This window comes from Coloeus monedula (assembly GCF_965178545.1).
Source record: "Coloeus monedula genome assembly, chromosome: 4".
In the NCBI taxonomy this organism is placed as follows: domain Eukaryota; kingdom Metazoa; phylum Chordata; class Aves; order Passeriformes; family Corvidae; genus Coloeus; species Coloeus monedula.
In genome coordinates this window covers 26,751,729-26,764,086 of record NC_138784.1, presented here as the reverse complement: position 1 = coordinate 26,764,086, position 12,358 = coordinate 26,751,729, and the positions used below count along the sequence as shown (strand labels likewise).

At 46.9% G+C, this 12,358-nt stretch overlaps 1 protein-coding gene across 1 annotated transcript; it reads left to right on the top strand.

The window, feature by feature from the left end:
• Positions 1 to 210: 210 nt before the first annotated feature.
• CENPM (centromere protein M) lies at positions 211 to 6,346 on the top strand (the record flags this gene model as incomplete). Its single annotated transcript, XM_082279982.1, has 6 exons — positions 211 to 267; positions 500 to 579; positions 3,151 to 3,249; positions 4,285 to 4,364; positions 5,388 to 5,479; positions 6,221 to 6,346. 6 exons carry the CDS (start codon positions 211 to 213, stop codon positions 6,344 to 6,346), a joined length of 534 nt encoding a protein of 177 aa, XP_082136108.1.
• Between the last annotated feature and the right edge of the window lie 6,012 nt (positions 6,347 to 12,358).

The window sequence follows — 12,358 nt, the reverse complement described above, 5'->3', positions numbered from 1 at the left end:
GACGCGAGGATCCCGGTGAGTCCCTGCCAGGCCGGGATAGCCCGTGAAGCGATCGCCGCCGGCCCGCAGCGCCCCCTGCCGCCCGCCGGGAACCGCGCGCGCCGCCAGCCCCGCCCCGCCCCACAGGCCCCGCCCCCGGCGCAAGGCGGAGCGCGGCCGCCGTTTGAATTCCGGCGGGCCGGCGGGCGGCTGGTGCTGTTTTCCGCGGGGATGGCGGTGCTGCGGCCCTTCGACAAGCTCCCGATGCTCAACTCCGCCGTCCTCCTGGTAGGTCTGGCGGTGGCGCCGCTCCGGAGCCCGGCCCCGCTGTCCCTTCTCCTTCCTTTTCTCTGGGCCCGGCCCCGCTGCGGACGCCCGCCTGTCCCGCACCCTCCGTCGCGCCGGGCCTTGCCCTGCGCACCCCGCCCCGCCCCGCGCGGGGCTTGGCTGTCCGGCCGCGCTGTGCACACGTCCGGCGGGCGGGGGCTGCGGCTCACCCCGCTCTCGCCTCTGCCCGCAGCTGGTTGGCTCGGATGAGGCGCTCCAGCAGAAGCTGGCGGAGGCGATCCTCCAGGAGAAGAAGGACTTCAGCATCAGCATGTGAGTGGTGGGGAGCGGGATGCGCCGCCTGCGGCCCCGGGCCCGTACGGAGCCCGCTGCCACCTGGTCCAAGAGGTGCAAACCAGAACAGCGGCTGTGACGCGAATTCACGGAAAGCTTCTGCTTCGGATTCCTGAAGCACCGAAATTGGTTAAAAATGCAGGTTCCATCCCCGTGGCGGGAGTCGGAGCTGTAGAGCACACGGTTCAGAGAGAGACTTCGCTCTTGCGAACGCTAGAGAGCACCACTGCCCATCTGCAGCGGGCAAACCCCTCTGTCTTCAGGGCAGGCAGTTTGGGCATGCTTGGAAACGGGGGAGAGGGGAGCATTTCCCACGTTCGTGTTCACCATGCACATACCATTGCCTTTTGCATGTTGCACAGATGTTTGATTACTAAATTGGAAAGGTATGAGAGCAACACATTTTTTCCCCCCCACCTGAGAGACAGACACATACAGAAATGAAACATCCTTGGACAAAATAGGACAAGTACAATGCTTGCAAGTACTTGCAACCGAACAAGTGTTTCTAAAAGATGTCCATTGCTTTTGATGTTCTCTGTAGCTGTTTTCTGGTTTGTATGCGCACACGTGCTTTTCCTCCTCAAGCTATTAAGATGCACTTGGAATTTCAGCTTTAGCTGCATGACATGTCCTGTCTTAAAAGCTTGATTAACTAACTTTTTATGATAAAATGTCCTTGACAGCTCTCTTGCCAAGACCAAATGAGTTTAGTCAGCTCTTCAGAAGGTGTTTGTGTTATTTCGCTGCTGTAATCCGTGGCTATGCGGTAAAAGCAACCCGAGCTAATGTTCTGCTGGCTAATTAGGGTGACTGTACTGTTCTGATTATGGCATCTTGGATGTCTGTGCTAACTAATAGTAAATGAATTACCCAATTTTCTATGTGAAACCTGCAGCCTCTGCTGAGCTGTGGAGTGCCATAACTAGATGGCTGCTGGTACTACAGCTGGGTAACTGCCCAGAGGCACAGCATCGTGTGGTCATGCTACAGAGCAAGATACATCCCTGTGTTAATATTGCTAGGAAAGCAAAGTCAGTGGGTTTTTTCCCCACCGTATTACTTTGGGATTATACACGTTACAAAGAAATATGGTATCTTGTCTGACAGGTCTACCTGTCAGGTACAGCTGTTGGGCAAAGAATTACAAGGCTTGGGGTTTTTTGTGTCTCTTATTGCTGTGGGGGGCGTGGGGGGAAGGTTTCTGCAGTGCGTATCTGGAGGCTGCTGACATCATCTAGTCATGTTGGTTTAAATATAGCAGAATTCCAAATAATGCAGTGCTTTTTTGGGTTGCTTTTTTCTTTCCCTCAGACAATGAGATCTGATACCTTCATCAAAGAGTCTCCCTAAATTTCACCTTAAATTAATAAGCTTGGTTGTGTTGCAGTGTGTCTTTCAAGCTCATTTTGCTCATCTCTCGTGTTAGTTTCAGAATGTTTTCGTTAAATCCTACCTTCCTTAAATGTAAGAAACAGAACACCTTTATTTGGAGACTAGTAAACAAAACTACGAACTACATAGGATTAATAGAAGGGAATGTGTACCATGGTCTGTGGCTGCTGGAGAAAACTGTAAAGTCCTTGAGACTGACTTACTAGAAGTAATATTCCCCAAGAAGATCAGAATCAGTGTTTCTTCCTTGTCTTCCAGAGAGGAAGTGGATTGTGAGAGTGACTGAACTTCTGGGATTTTTGTTTGTCCAGTTTAAATTAAGGTGATCTTCCAAAAATGAGGTGCTGATAACGTTCTTCCCTGTGGAAGATCCAGTTATCTACTGCTGAAACCTTTTTTTTGTTGAGTTTTTGGTTGGTTGGTTTGCTTGTTTGTTTTTTGTTGTTGTTAGTTGGTTGTGGTTGTTTGGCTTTTTTAGTGGGAAGAGACACAAAAAGTCCCCACCCTTGTATTTCTTCCAACAGCTCTGTTAGCAGTGGTGGTACTGTGTAGAAAGACACCTAAATTAACCTGGTAGCTCCTGACTTAGTGAAAGGGTTAAAAAAGAGGGTAATGATATAATAGAAGCTCTTTTTGAGATATAAGTTCGTCTATAAAGCTGTACTAGTGACAAATTTGTGGTTTAAGGTTTTTCTGTACCTGGAAAGGCCGCCGCTCCTATGTGAGCAGTATCTCTGGAATGTGACAGAAAAGCACTGATTTTAACTGAAACTTGGCAGCAAAATATGCCCTTAAAGCATTGGGGTTCACTTTGTAAGAAAGGACTCTTTGTAACAATTAAATGAAATGACTTGCCATACAGATCTGCACAGAGAAAATGTTTCTGTGGGCCTTGTTATGCTCTAATAAGTGTCCCATTATAACCAGCCTTGTCTAGCAATTACCATTGTGGCTGTCAGCAACTGTGAGTGGGCCTGAGGTATGAGAGTACCACTTAAACAATCACAGTGTCTCTTCAGTGCCCACGTATTCAGTAATTAGCAGGCTTCCTGGTAACTTGCTGCATGGCAAACTGCAATGGTTATGTGATTATGGGTAAGTGGATACTGTCTTGCCAAGCTGTTTGGTTAAACTGGCAATTTTGTTATCTTTCAGTCACCTTGCTACATCCCTCCCTTTACCTTCAGAGAGGGATCATCTTCGACCCAGGATAGATCTAATTGTGTTTATGATTGACATCAAGAGCAAATACAGGTAAAAAGGGCAAAAAGATGAGATGGGGGACTAATATTCTTTTTGGTTTGATGGCTAAATCTACATTTTTACTGTATTGGAATTGCTGAGTAGTGGGTTTCAAACCCAAGACTTGCTGTGGTGGAAGAACTCAGTAATATATACAGTGGCTTTCTGGCCTCCAGCAGTGGATTAGGACTGAACTGCTCTGTCCAATAACATGCCTGTTGTGCGCTAAGTTGCCGTAGCAGAGAAGGCAGAATTTATTTCTGCATCCAGATGTGTGACGATATGAACTGAGCTTTGGAAAGATGCTGTCTGTAGAATGAGATGGAAGTGCTGGTGGTGCTGTGAAGTTCTGTAACATGTAAAAGTCTGATGTGCACTGGGCAGTGCTGCCCAATAACCAGCAAGTTGCTGTGTCTGTGTCCTCAGTTCACTGAATTCCTGGTCAAGTGGGACCAGCACTATGGATATCTCTAGGCAAAAGAGAAAAGTCTGCAGGGATTGATCCCTCTTCTGTCATCTTGTGCTCGCTGTTGTAGAAATTATACTTGTTTCCCCAGGCCACAAGTAAAGACTTGCTAAGGCACAGAAGTCAGCATTTTATTACTTACTTAACTTGTGACTGATGATCCTGGGCTCTCATTTACCAAAAATGACAGGCCCAGCTGCATACTTACAGCACAGATGGTGCTGCAGAAATGTGTGGGCAAGCGCTTCCTGAAAGAGCCGAAGTGGTGCTGAAGTTTCATTGGATATTAATGAATTCAGATGCTTAGTGTCTGTAAATCATGGAGGACACTGTTCAAACTAACTCAAACTGTTGAGTCTTGAGTAGAAAGGATATGTTATGGGTTATTAAACAGCTGTGGGTATTACAGAGGTCTCTGATGTCATGCTTTTAGCATAAAGCAGAACTCTGCGAGCTCACAAATCAGCAGATGTTAACATCATTGGTTTTCTAATTGTGCTTCTGAAAATTATTCCTGTTGTCCTTATGCTGCACTGATTTAACCTTCCTGTCCAACTGGCTTGTTTGTACTTTTCTGACAGCTTGAAGAATGTCGAAGCTTCCCTAGCTCATGTGGATGCCAGCTTCTTCCTGGGGAAAGTGTGCTTTCTTGTCACTGGGGGTACGTATGGCGCCTCTTCCTCCTCTTAAAGCAGCACAACTCACTGTTGGTTTTCTTAAAACAGGGTGCTGACTTAACTTGAAACAAACTAAAGGAAACCAGTGGCTTTGTTGAAACTTTGTTTGAATTATTTCTGAACTCCTCTGCCTTTTTTAATTGTTTTCCTAGATAAAACACGGTTCTCTTCTCTCATGCTCACTTGCTCTCTCCTTTTTGTTTTTGCCAGTCACTCTCTTCTCTGTCCCTAATCTCTGAATACGGTTTGTGTTATTGATTTTTTATGGGTTTTTTTTTTTTGTGTGTGGCACCCTAGAAGTCTGTTCTATCTGCTCTTAATTAATAATCTTAATGAGCAGTGAGAAGCATATGATACTGTGGTAATAAAGTGAATTAAATGGATGAGCTACAAAACTATGAAGTATAGTTTTAGTACAAAACTGGTATCCCTGCTGTGTCCTGTCCCGCCCTGTTGTGCCTCTAATCCTTCTGTCTGCCAGTGCTTTCCTGTCTACCCTTCCTGCTTCAGCTCTGAGGAACTGGAGGGGCCAGACTGTACTGCTCGGTGTTGGAACATAGGTGCGGTGTCCCTGGAGTTTGGGGGTCAGGAAGCCTAATTCTGAGGTAGACAAGGAGTCTTAGCATTGTCTTATGCTATGGCTCTCTTGATGAAGTGAATTCCTTGGAGACCAGACCACTCTGTGATACCATATGAGCCAGGAGGATTTTTGGTAAGTGAGTGGAAGACTCTGCCCCCTCTGATGGTGTGCTGATTGCTTATGCGCAATGTTAATGTTACATGAAGAGTGATGTGATAATACTGTTCCTCCTGTTAGTATTATGAAAGACTTCTGTGCTAATTCCATTTCAAATCTTGTACCATTCTGTTTGCACTGCTCCCCGTTGCCTTATCTTCTTTTATGCTCTCAAAATTAGCTCTGGATCACTTTGTAGATGTGGAATTTCCTATTTTTCTTCACTGATTGCTGATTATGGGGCTTGTAATGTGGGAAAACTTTTTTTTAGTTGGCAGGGTGAATGCGTGCAGCATTGAGACCAGTGCTGTCTGTAAACTGGGAGAAACCTACTGCAGTCCTATGATCTTCTGTGAGCTGGAGGTAAGGTGCTTATTTGACATCTCAAGGGATTTCTGAATTCCACTACTCTATGATCCTTAGAAATGTCATTATATTAGCAATAAATACATGTAACAATAAATACATATGCTACTGTCTTTCATAACTATCAGAGACCAGACTCTGTCTACAAGAACCATAGAGATACGGGAGTCTGGTCATCCTTAAAATGAGTCTTCTAGTAACCTGCTCCTTCCTGTGCTACTTCAGAACCTCATGAAGCCAAGCTTAAGCTGACAAAAAACATCTCTGATATGCAGAGCCTTGGTACACTTGTTCCTTGCTGCACTTTCTCTTCCCGGGAGCTGCTGAGCTGTTATTTGCCATGTGACTCCCTTGCCCACGTAATGTTTCGTGTCAGCTCAACTTTGTGGCTTCACAGACCCTCTGATATGCCACTCTTTCCAATTACCTGCTTGGTCAGAAAAGCTGGAGGGAGAGTTTGGCATTCAGCAGTAGCACATTTCACTTTTCTGTGTACTCATCACTGCATCCTCAGAGACTGCTTCCCTACCAGGAGGTAGAATCCGTGTGTTTGGCAAGCCCTTCAGGGCTTCCAGCTGGCAACGCTGTACCTTCCTTAACATTAGGGAAGTAAATGGGCCTGTTTGGGGTTTTCTGTAGCTAGTCACTTGATGCCTGCTCTGGTTCTTTCTTTTACAAAGCTTAGCATTGCTTTTCTTCTTTTCTATTGATTAAATAATTTCTCCATTTTGTTTCCAGTTAGAAGGGATTCGAGTTGCTACTGCTCAACGACTTCTCCGAATGTTACAGATCTGTGCTGGTCAAATACCAGGAGTTTCTGCCTTGTCCTTTGTCTCACTGATGAGGAGCTGTGATGATGATTAGCTTCTCATTGTGATACTTCAGCCACATTCATCAGGTTTTTTTCACTTCAGGCATTCAAGCTGCTGCAGTTGGCATCACATTGGGAAGCTTTTTTTCGTGACTTGTCATGACCACTCATCCAGAACTGTTCCTAGTTGCTTACCTCTCAAGAAAAGTTTGATTCCTATTCAGTGGATAACAGATAGGGAGGGCAGTTTGAATTGGGGATTCCTATCCATTATTACCTCTGAATCCCACTTCATGATCGAGTTTGAGTTTTTTCCACTTGGCCAGTGGCCAGGAGCTACATATTTTTCTGAGAGACTATTAGAAGAACCAGGCTACTGTCTCCAAAGTACCAGAGAAGAGGCAGCAGGCTCCTGCTTTCCTTCAGTTGAAATGCAGCACCTTAGTCTAATGTGAAACCTTGCTGCCAGGTTTTGTCTGTCCACCAAGAGAAGAATGGGGAAGGAAGGCTGTCGTGCTGCTTCTAGATAGACTGCACTTGACAGTTAATGATCCAGCTGTGTGAGCATCTGCCCAGCAAAGGGCTATTTCCATGCCTGCTGCCTAATTGGAAAGGAAGGGACTGAAGAAGATACTCAATCTAGCACTTTAGCTTTCTTTTAGATCTTTGAAGAAAAGGACTCCACCCATCAAGCCCACAAGAGCCCCAGTAACCCAGCCCCTGGGGCTGACCAGAGGTGAAACCCAGCGGAGCAGACCACAGCAGCACATAGAAAACAGGTTGTCTCTGCAGGTTTGGCATATGCTGTGTATAATCCCTTTACTAACAGCTTCTGACCAGCAGTAGGTTGTGCCTTGTGGTTGCTGCAAGGCACTAGGGTTTGAGAGTTCTAATTTAATAAAATAAATAATATGTAATAGTTGTATGCTCTTTATTAGGTATGTGGCACGGCCTCTGAAACCTGCGAACGCTTGCCCTGGCAGCCAGGCTGGTCCTTGCTGGCAGCTCGAACTCCCAGTTAGTTGTTGTGCTGCACTCGTGGCTTCAACCACGTGGTGGTGGCAAAAGCTTTTCAAATACAGCCCTTTCTATTCATTGAGTTGAGCCACCTGCCAGAATACACTGCTTTTTGAAACGCTGAGATATTTCTTACCCAAAATTGCATGCCAGGTTGAAATAAAGCCTAGAGAGAATGTGTTAAGCTCCCCTCTGGTTTAATTTATTTAATCCCTAATAGTCTGCTTTAATGTTCCTAAGTGCAGAGCTCTAGCTGTGTGCACTGTTTCGTTTAGCTTGTTTCTGACATCTGTCTGTGAGCAGGAAAAGCAGAAAGCAGCACTGCAGGCTTAATCAGCTGTGAGTGTTGGCAGTCCTTGCAAAGACAGCTCAGCAAGGCACAAAGCCTGTATCCTTGCTCAGAGGACACACAAATCCCAGCTCCAGTTGTATTGTTGCTGGTGGGGGAGGGATAGGGTGTTTGTCAGCTGAAACAAAAGGAGCTAAACCATTCAGCTGTGTTATGATGCCCAAAAGGGCTGGACTCTGGCTAAAACCCAAAGGAGAAAGACATGTGCAAACTGTCGTGGCTGTGTAAGGAGGATTGGAAGCTTAATGGGCATGCCCTACTTTCAGCTAGCTTTGTGATCCTGAAGGTACTAACCAGGAGTTGGCCACCAGAGAGGGGCAATCATGCTGAGAAACAAGTTTTTGTGTTGGTTATGCTGTCTCAGCCTTGCCCTTGCTTTGAGTCCCTCAAAATAAAGGAGACCATAGTTTAGAATAGGCTGGTTTCGATTTGCTCTCGATGTGCAGGTGCAGTCTGTGGGAGGAAAGGAAGGGAAGTGGCATAAAATGAGCCACTCTTTTGTGTCCTCTGCAACTGCTGTAAGCCAAGGAGATTTTTCCATCTCCTAGGTTGCTCTCCACTTGACTCTAATAACTATTGGACTCAGGTAAAATCCCTTTGGCCTCAAGAGTAATTTCACTGTGCTTTTTTAAGTAGTGAAAATGAAATTTTCTTTTTGGTCCACCCAGAATGCTTTGGAGTAACCCACATGTGCTACTGTCCATTCCTGCACCTTCAAGCAGGGTTTTTTTCCACTGTTATGTTTCGGATGTGGTATTTCTTCCCTTCTACTACTTTCAAAGAAGAAAGATGCTGTTTTTTCCTACAGGTGGCTGAATCTCAGCTGGTACGAAATAAAATCTAGTTCCTTAAGAGCAGCATCTTGCTTCACCTTGGGGCAAATATTTTTCTTACTCTTAGGAGAAAGTATTTACTAGAACTGGCAGGGGAAGTGGAGCGTATCTAAGAATATGACACTCTGTCTCAGGTCCATCATGTTTTACTACCCAAAGTAGTTGGGACACATCTAAAGCTACATCTTCAACTACGTAAATACCTCTCAGAGCTGTCAGCTATTAGTTTAGACAGGCCATAACACTGCCCTTACTACCAGAGGAGACAAGGCAGCTGAGGATATCTTTCATCTGGATGGAGTAGCCAGGGCTGATGTTCAATAAAGGTCTTGTGAAAGTAGTACTTGGATTGGGATCAGAGGCATGGAAGGCCTGAAGCTGAATTAAGGCTAGTGACTCAGGTTCTGTTGTGTTCAAACATCACGAAAGAGCTTGCCAAGCTGACTGGAATCTAAATGAACAGAAACATTTTGGAGTTACTTGCTTTCTCTTTTTCCCTCTTGCCTCAGTTCCCTATCCCTGTGGAGATTTTCAAAGAGAAATCCCCCTCTCTGTGGTGAAAGTACCCGTGAGCATTGCTGGTTTGACTGTTTCAGTTTGTGGATGTGTTTCTGTTTGTCAGTTATGTCAGCAAAAGTTGTATAAATGTGGTTTAATTAGTATAGAAGAGCTCATACCAGTTGCACTGGTGTAAGTTTTGGTCTCACAGTACTTTTTTGGGGGATGGAAGTAAATGAGGTTGTAATATGGTCTCTTCTGCTATGGCAGGTTGACCCACAGGATTTCATTTTCAATCCAGTCCCTTGAAGAAGATTTTGCATCCTCAGCCTGCTAGCCGAACAGCTCACAGAGGTGATCTGTGAGAGATTTTGGCACAAATTGGCTTGGTTGGCATTACCTGGTGGGATTACAGCTTTCTGCTGTGCCAGGTTTTCTAAGACTGACTGCTGCACCAGCAGTTAAATCAGACCAACTTTTAAGCATGATAAAACATGATATGCTCAGTCTGTACCAGTGGGAGAGAAAGTCTATGTACTGATATGGCACACGTAGTAAAAGATCTCCCTGTTCCTGGAACAAAGATCAGAGATAAATCCAGCCCTGGGTCCCTTCCAAACCTTGAAACTGGTGGTAGAGGTTTGGGTTCAAGGCCATCTCTAATATTTGCTTTGGGGAATGGTTAAAACTGGACGTCTTTGCTTGCCAAGACCTGTCATTTGAAGGGAGTGGCTGGCTTAGGTCAGTAGCGGTGCTTAGCAGCTGTGGTCAAGCTGTAAGAGCTACTTGGTTGCTCTCATCACGACCACTGTTCACAGCAGTGGTGGACAAGAAGGGACTCCTGCTTTGCTGCCTGGAGCTGACTGGCAGAGCTGTGGCAGAGGTCAGCTCTGCTCTGCTGCCAAAAGCAAGGGAGAGGCTTCCTCCTGTGGGGTTTTTAACTTGTCTTGATTTTGCAGGAGCACTGGCTGGTTTCCAGATGCTCTCTTTCCATTCAGCTGGCCCAGATCCTCTGGCAGTCTCCTCTGCACTCTGAGTGTTCTCCACTTCCTACCCTAAGCTGGTGTGCAGGGTTGCTGTGGGCTCTGAACAACTGCCACTTTCCATTCAGTGGCCAGCTGTCCGTCACTGGTGGGGAAAAGTGATTTATATGCAAGAGAAAGCAATAGCTGGCACAGTCTAGAGGCAGGAGCCAGAAACACTGGATTCGTTTCACCTCTGTGGCTGATTTCTTTCATGACCCTGGGCACGTGTTTGAAAATCCACTGTGCCTCACTTGCTCTGCCTCTACAGCAGGAGCTGCCCCCACTGGGGGTGGGGGTGTGTTACGAGGGCAAATTGACCTTTGGGGTCACAAATCTGGGACTGAGTGGAAACATTCAGAAGAAACCATTTTTTCCTCCTTAGCAGAATTTGACTTTTACCTAAGTTCTTCGGGGGAAGGTTTGGTGCGACCTGCCGGATGAGATGAGCTGGTTTTGTGCTGCTTACATGCCTGACTCCGCTGCAGGGAGGCTGCTCGAAACTGGGCTGCAATCCTTCTCGTAAAGCATTGCGGCATGGTTAGGTTTTGGTGTGAACTGGAACGAAACCACCCTCTGAAATGCTGAAATTCCCTGCACAGTTCAATTATCCTTGAATTGGCCAGTGGGGAAATCAAAGGCTCTGGATCTGTTCCCCACTGTTAAATATTAATACAGCACGGCGATACTAGGCAGGAAAGCATTCCCTCGGGTCAGCTCTGTGCAGGAGGGGCTGTCTTGGCTGTGAAGAACCGGTGCGAGAGAGAGGTCGGGCACAGGGGACTCTGGAGTGACGTGACTTGCTCAGACTCCTTGGCAGCTGAGTAGCATGGGCTCCCGGCCCGTGCTGGGCCACGTTTCCTTTGCCACAGGCTCCTTCTGCAAGAGCTGCCACGTGCCGCGATGTCACATCCCTCATCCCCCTGGAGCTTGCCGTGTGCTGGGGCATTTTGAGAGGAGCCAGGCAAGACACCGTGCCCGTGTGCCCCGCCGCTCTGCCCCCTTTGCCGAGGGAAGTCAGCGGGGTGTGACAGAGAGCCCATGTTTTACATAAGTGCAGGCAGCCTCCTCGCCGCCGGCCCAGGTGCAGCTGCGGGCTGGGTACGAGAGCCCCGAGGGCTCTGTGCGTCACGGGAAGGAGCACCGAGATGGGGCAAGGACAAAAACAACGAGAGAGAACACCTCCCCTTGGGAAACATGGCCCTGGCGTGCAGGGTCTGCTCTAGCCTCTGGATCCCAACACCCTCTCGGCACTACAACAAGCTGTGCCAGTGATGCCTTTTCTTGGTCTTAAAATCAAGAGTCAAACACGGTTAGAAGGGAAAAAGGGATTTTACCGTGGTATTTATTTTAAGGATCCTTAGGTGTACTACGTGCAGGTGGAATGCACCGAAATGCACACCTCAATGCACACCCCCGAAAGATCTAACATTATAGGTCTTACTAATTAGCATATCTATCAAAAATTCCCCAATGAGAGGCTTGAAGGAGCCCCCCCCAAGGAATCTTCCCCTGGATGGTTCTATCTCAGTTTACAGAATGTGTTCTGGAGAGGACCTTGGGATCTGGGGCACGCTATCCTCTATCCACGAAGCTTCTAAAATGTTTAGTCTCTCAACTTGACAAACAAGTCCAAGAATGTAGGCAAAAAGAATACAGGAGTTGTAAAAAGTATAACAGGGGTATAACAGAAAAGGCAAAAAATCTTCATGGCATCACCAGGGCCAGCTGAAGCACCTGTGCTCAGGCATGCTGGAAAAACCTAAAAAGCCCAGCTAGCATTCAACAAGCTAAGGAGGCTTTCCCCATTTTCTGTCACTATGGAGTACTGTGTTTCTATCTTCCCATGAAAACTCTCCAGTCCCACTATGTGCACACCATACAGTGACAAGGTGACAGTGCCATGCTGCAACTGAGCCTGCTTTGCTCCTGCCCTGTGCTCCGATTGTTGAAACACTTGGGTGTTTGTTGAGGGCTGGTAGTCCTTGAGGCACCATCATTGTCTGCACTGGTCAGCTCAAAGCTCTCCTGAACCTCTGTGCTGGCCACTCTCCTAGTTTTGACAGCAGCATTGGCATCACCCCAGTGTGAACATTCAATTTTTTTTTCTTCCACTGCTGTTTGTTTTTCTCGCTCTTCCAGAGATCACAGACGTGAAGCCAGGGCTGCATTTGCCTCAGCTCAGTAACAACCTCTGGCTCATGTGGTGGTGGAGCATCTCTCTTTAAAGAAGACACGTGCCAGAATCAACTAATTAATCCTCATTCCCCTGTGGGACTGAGAGGTGACTCAGTGCCTCGTGCTGTTATGCTGAACAGCAGAGGATCAAAGGCATTGGAGCTGGGG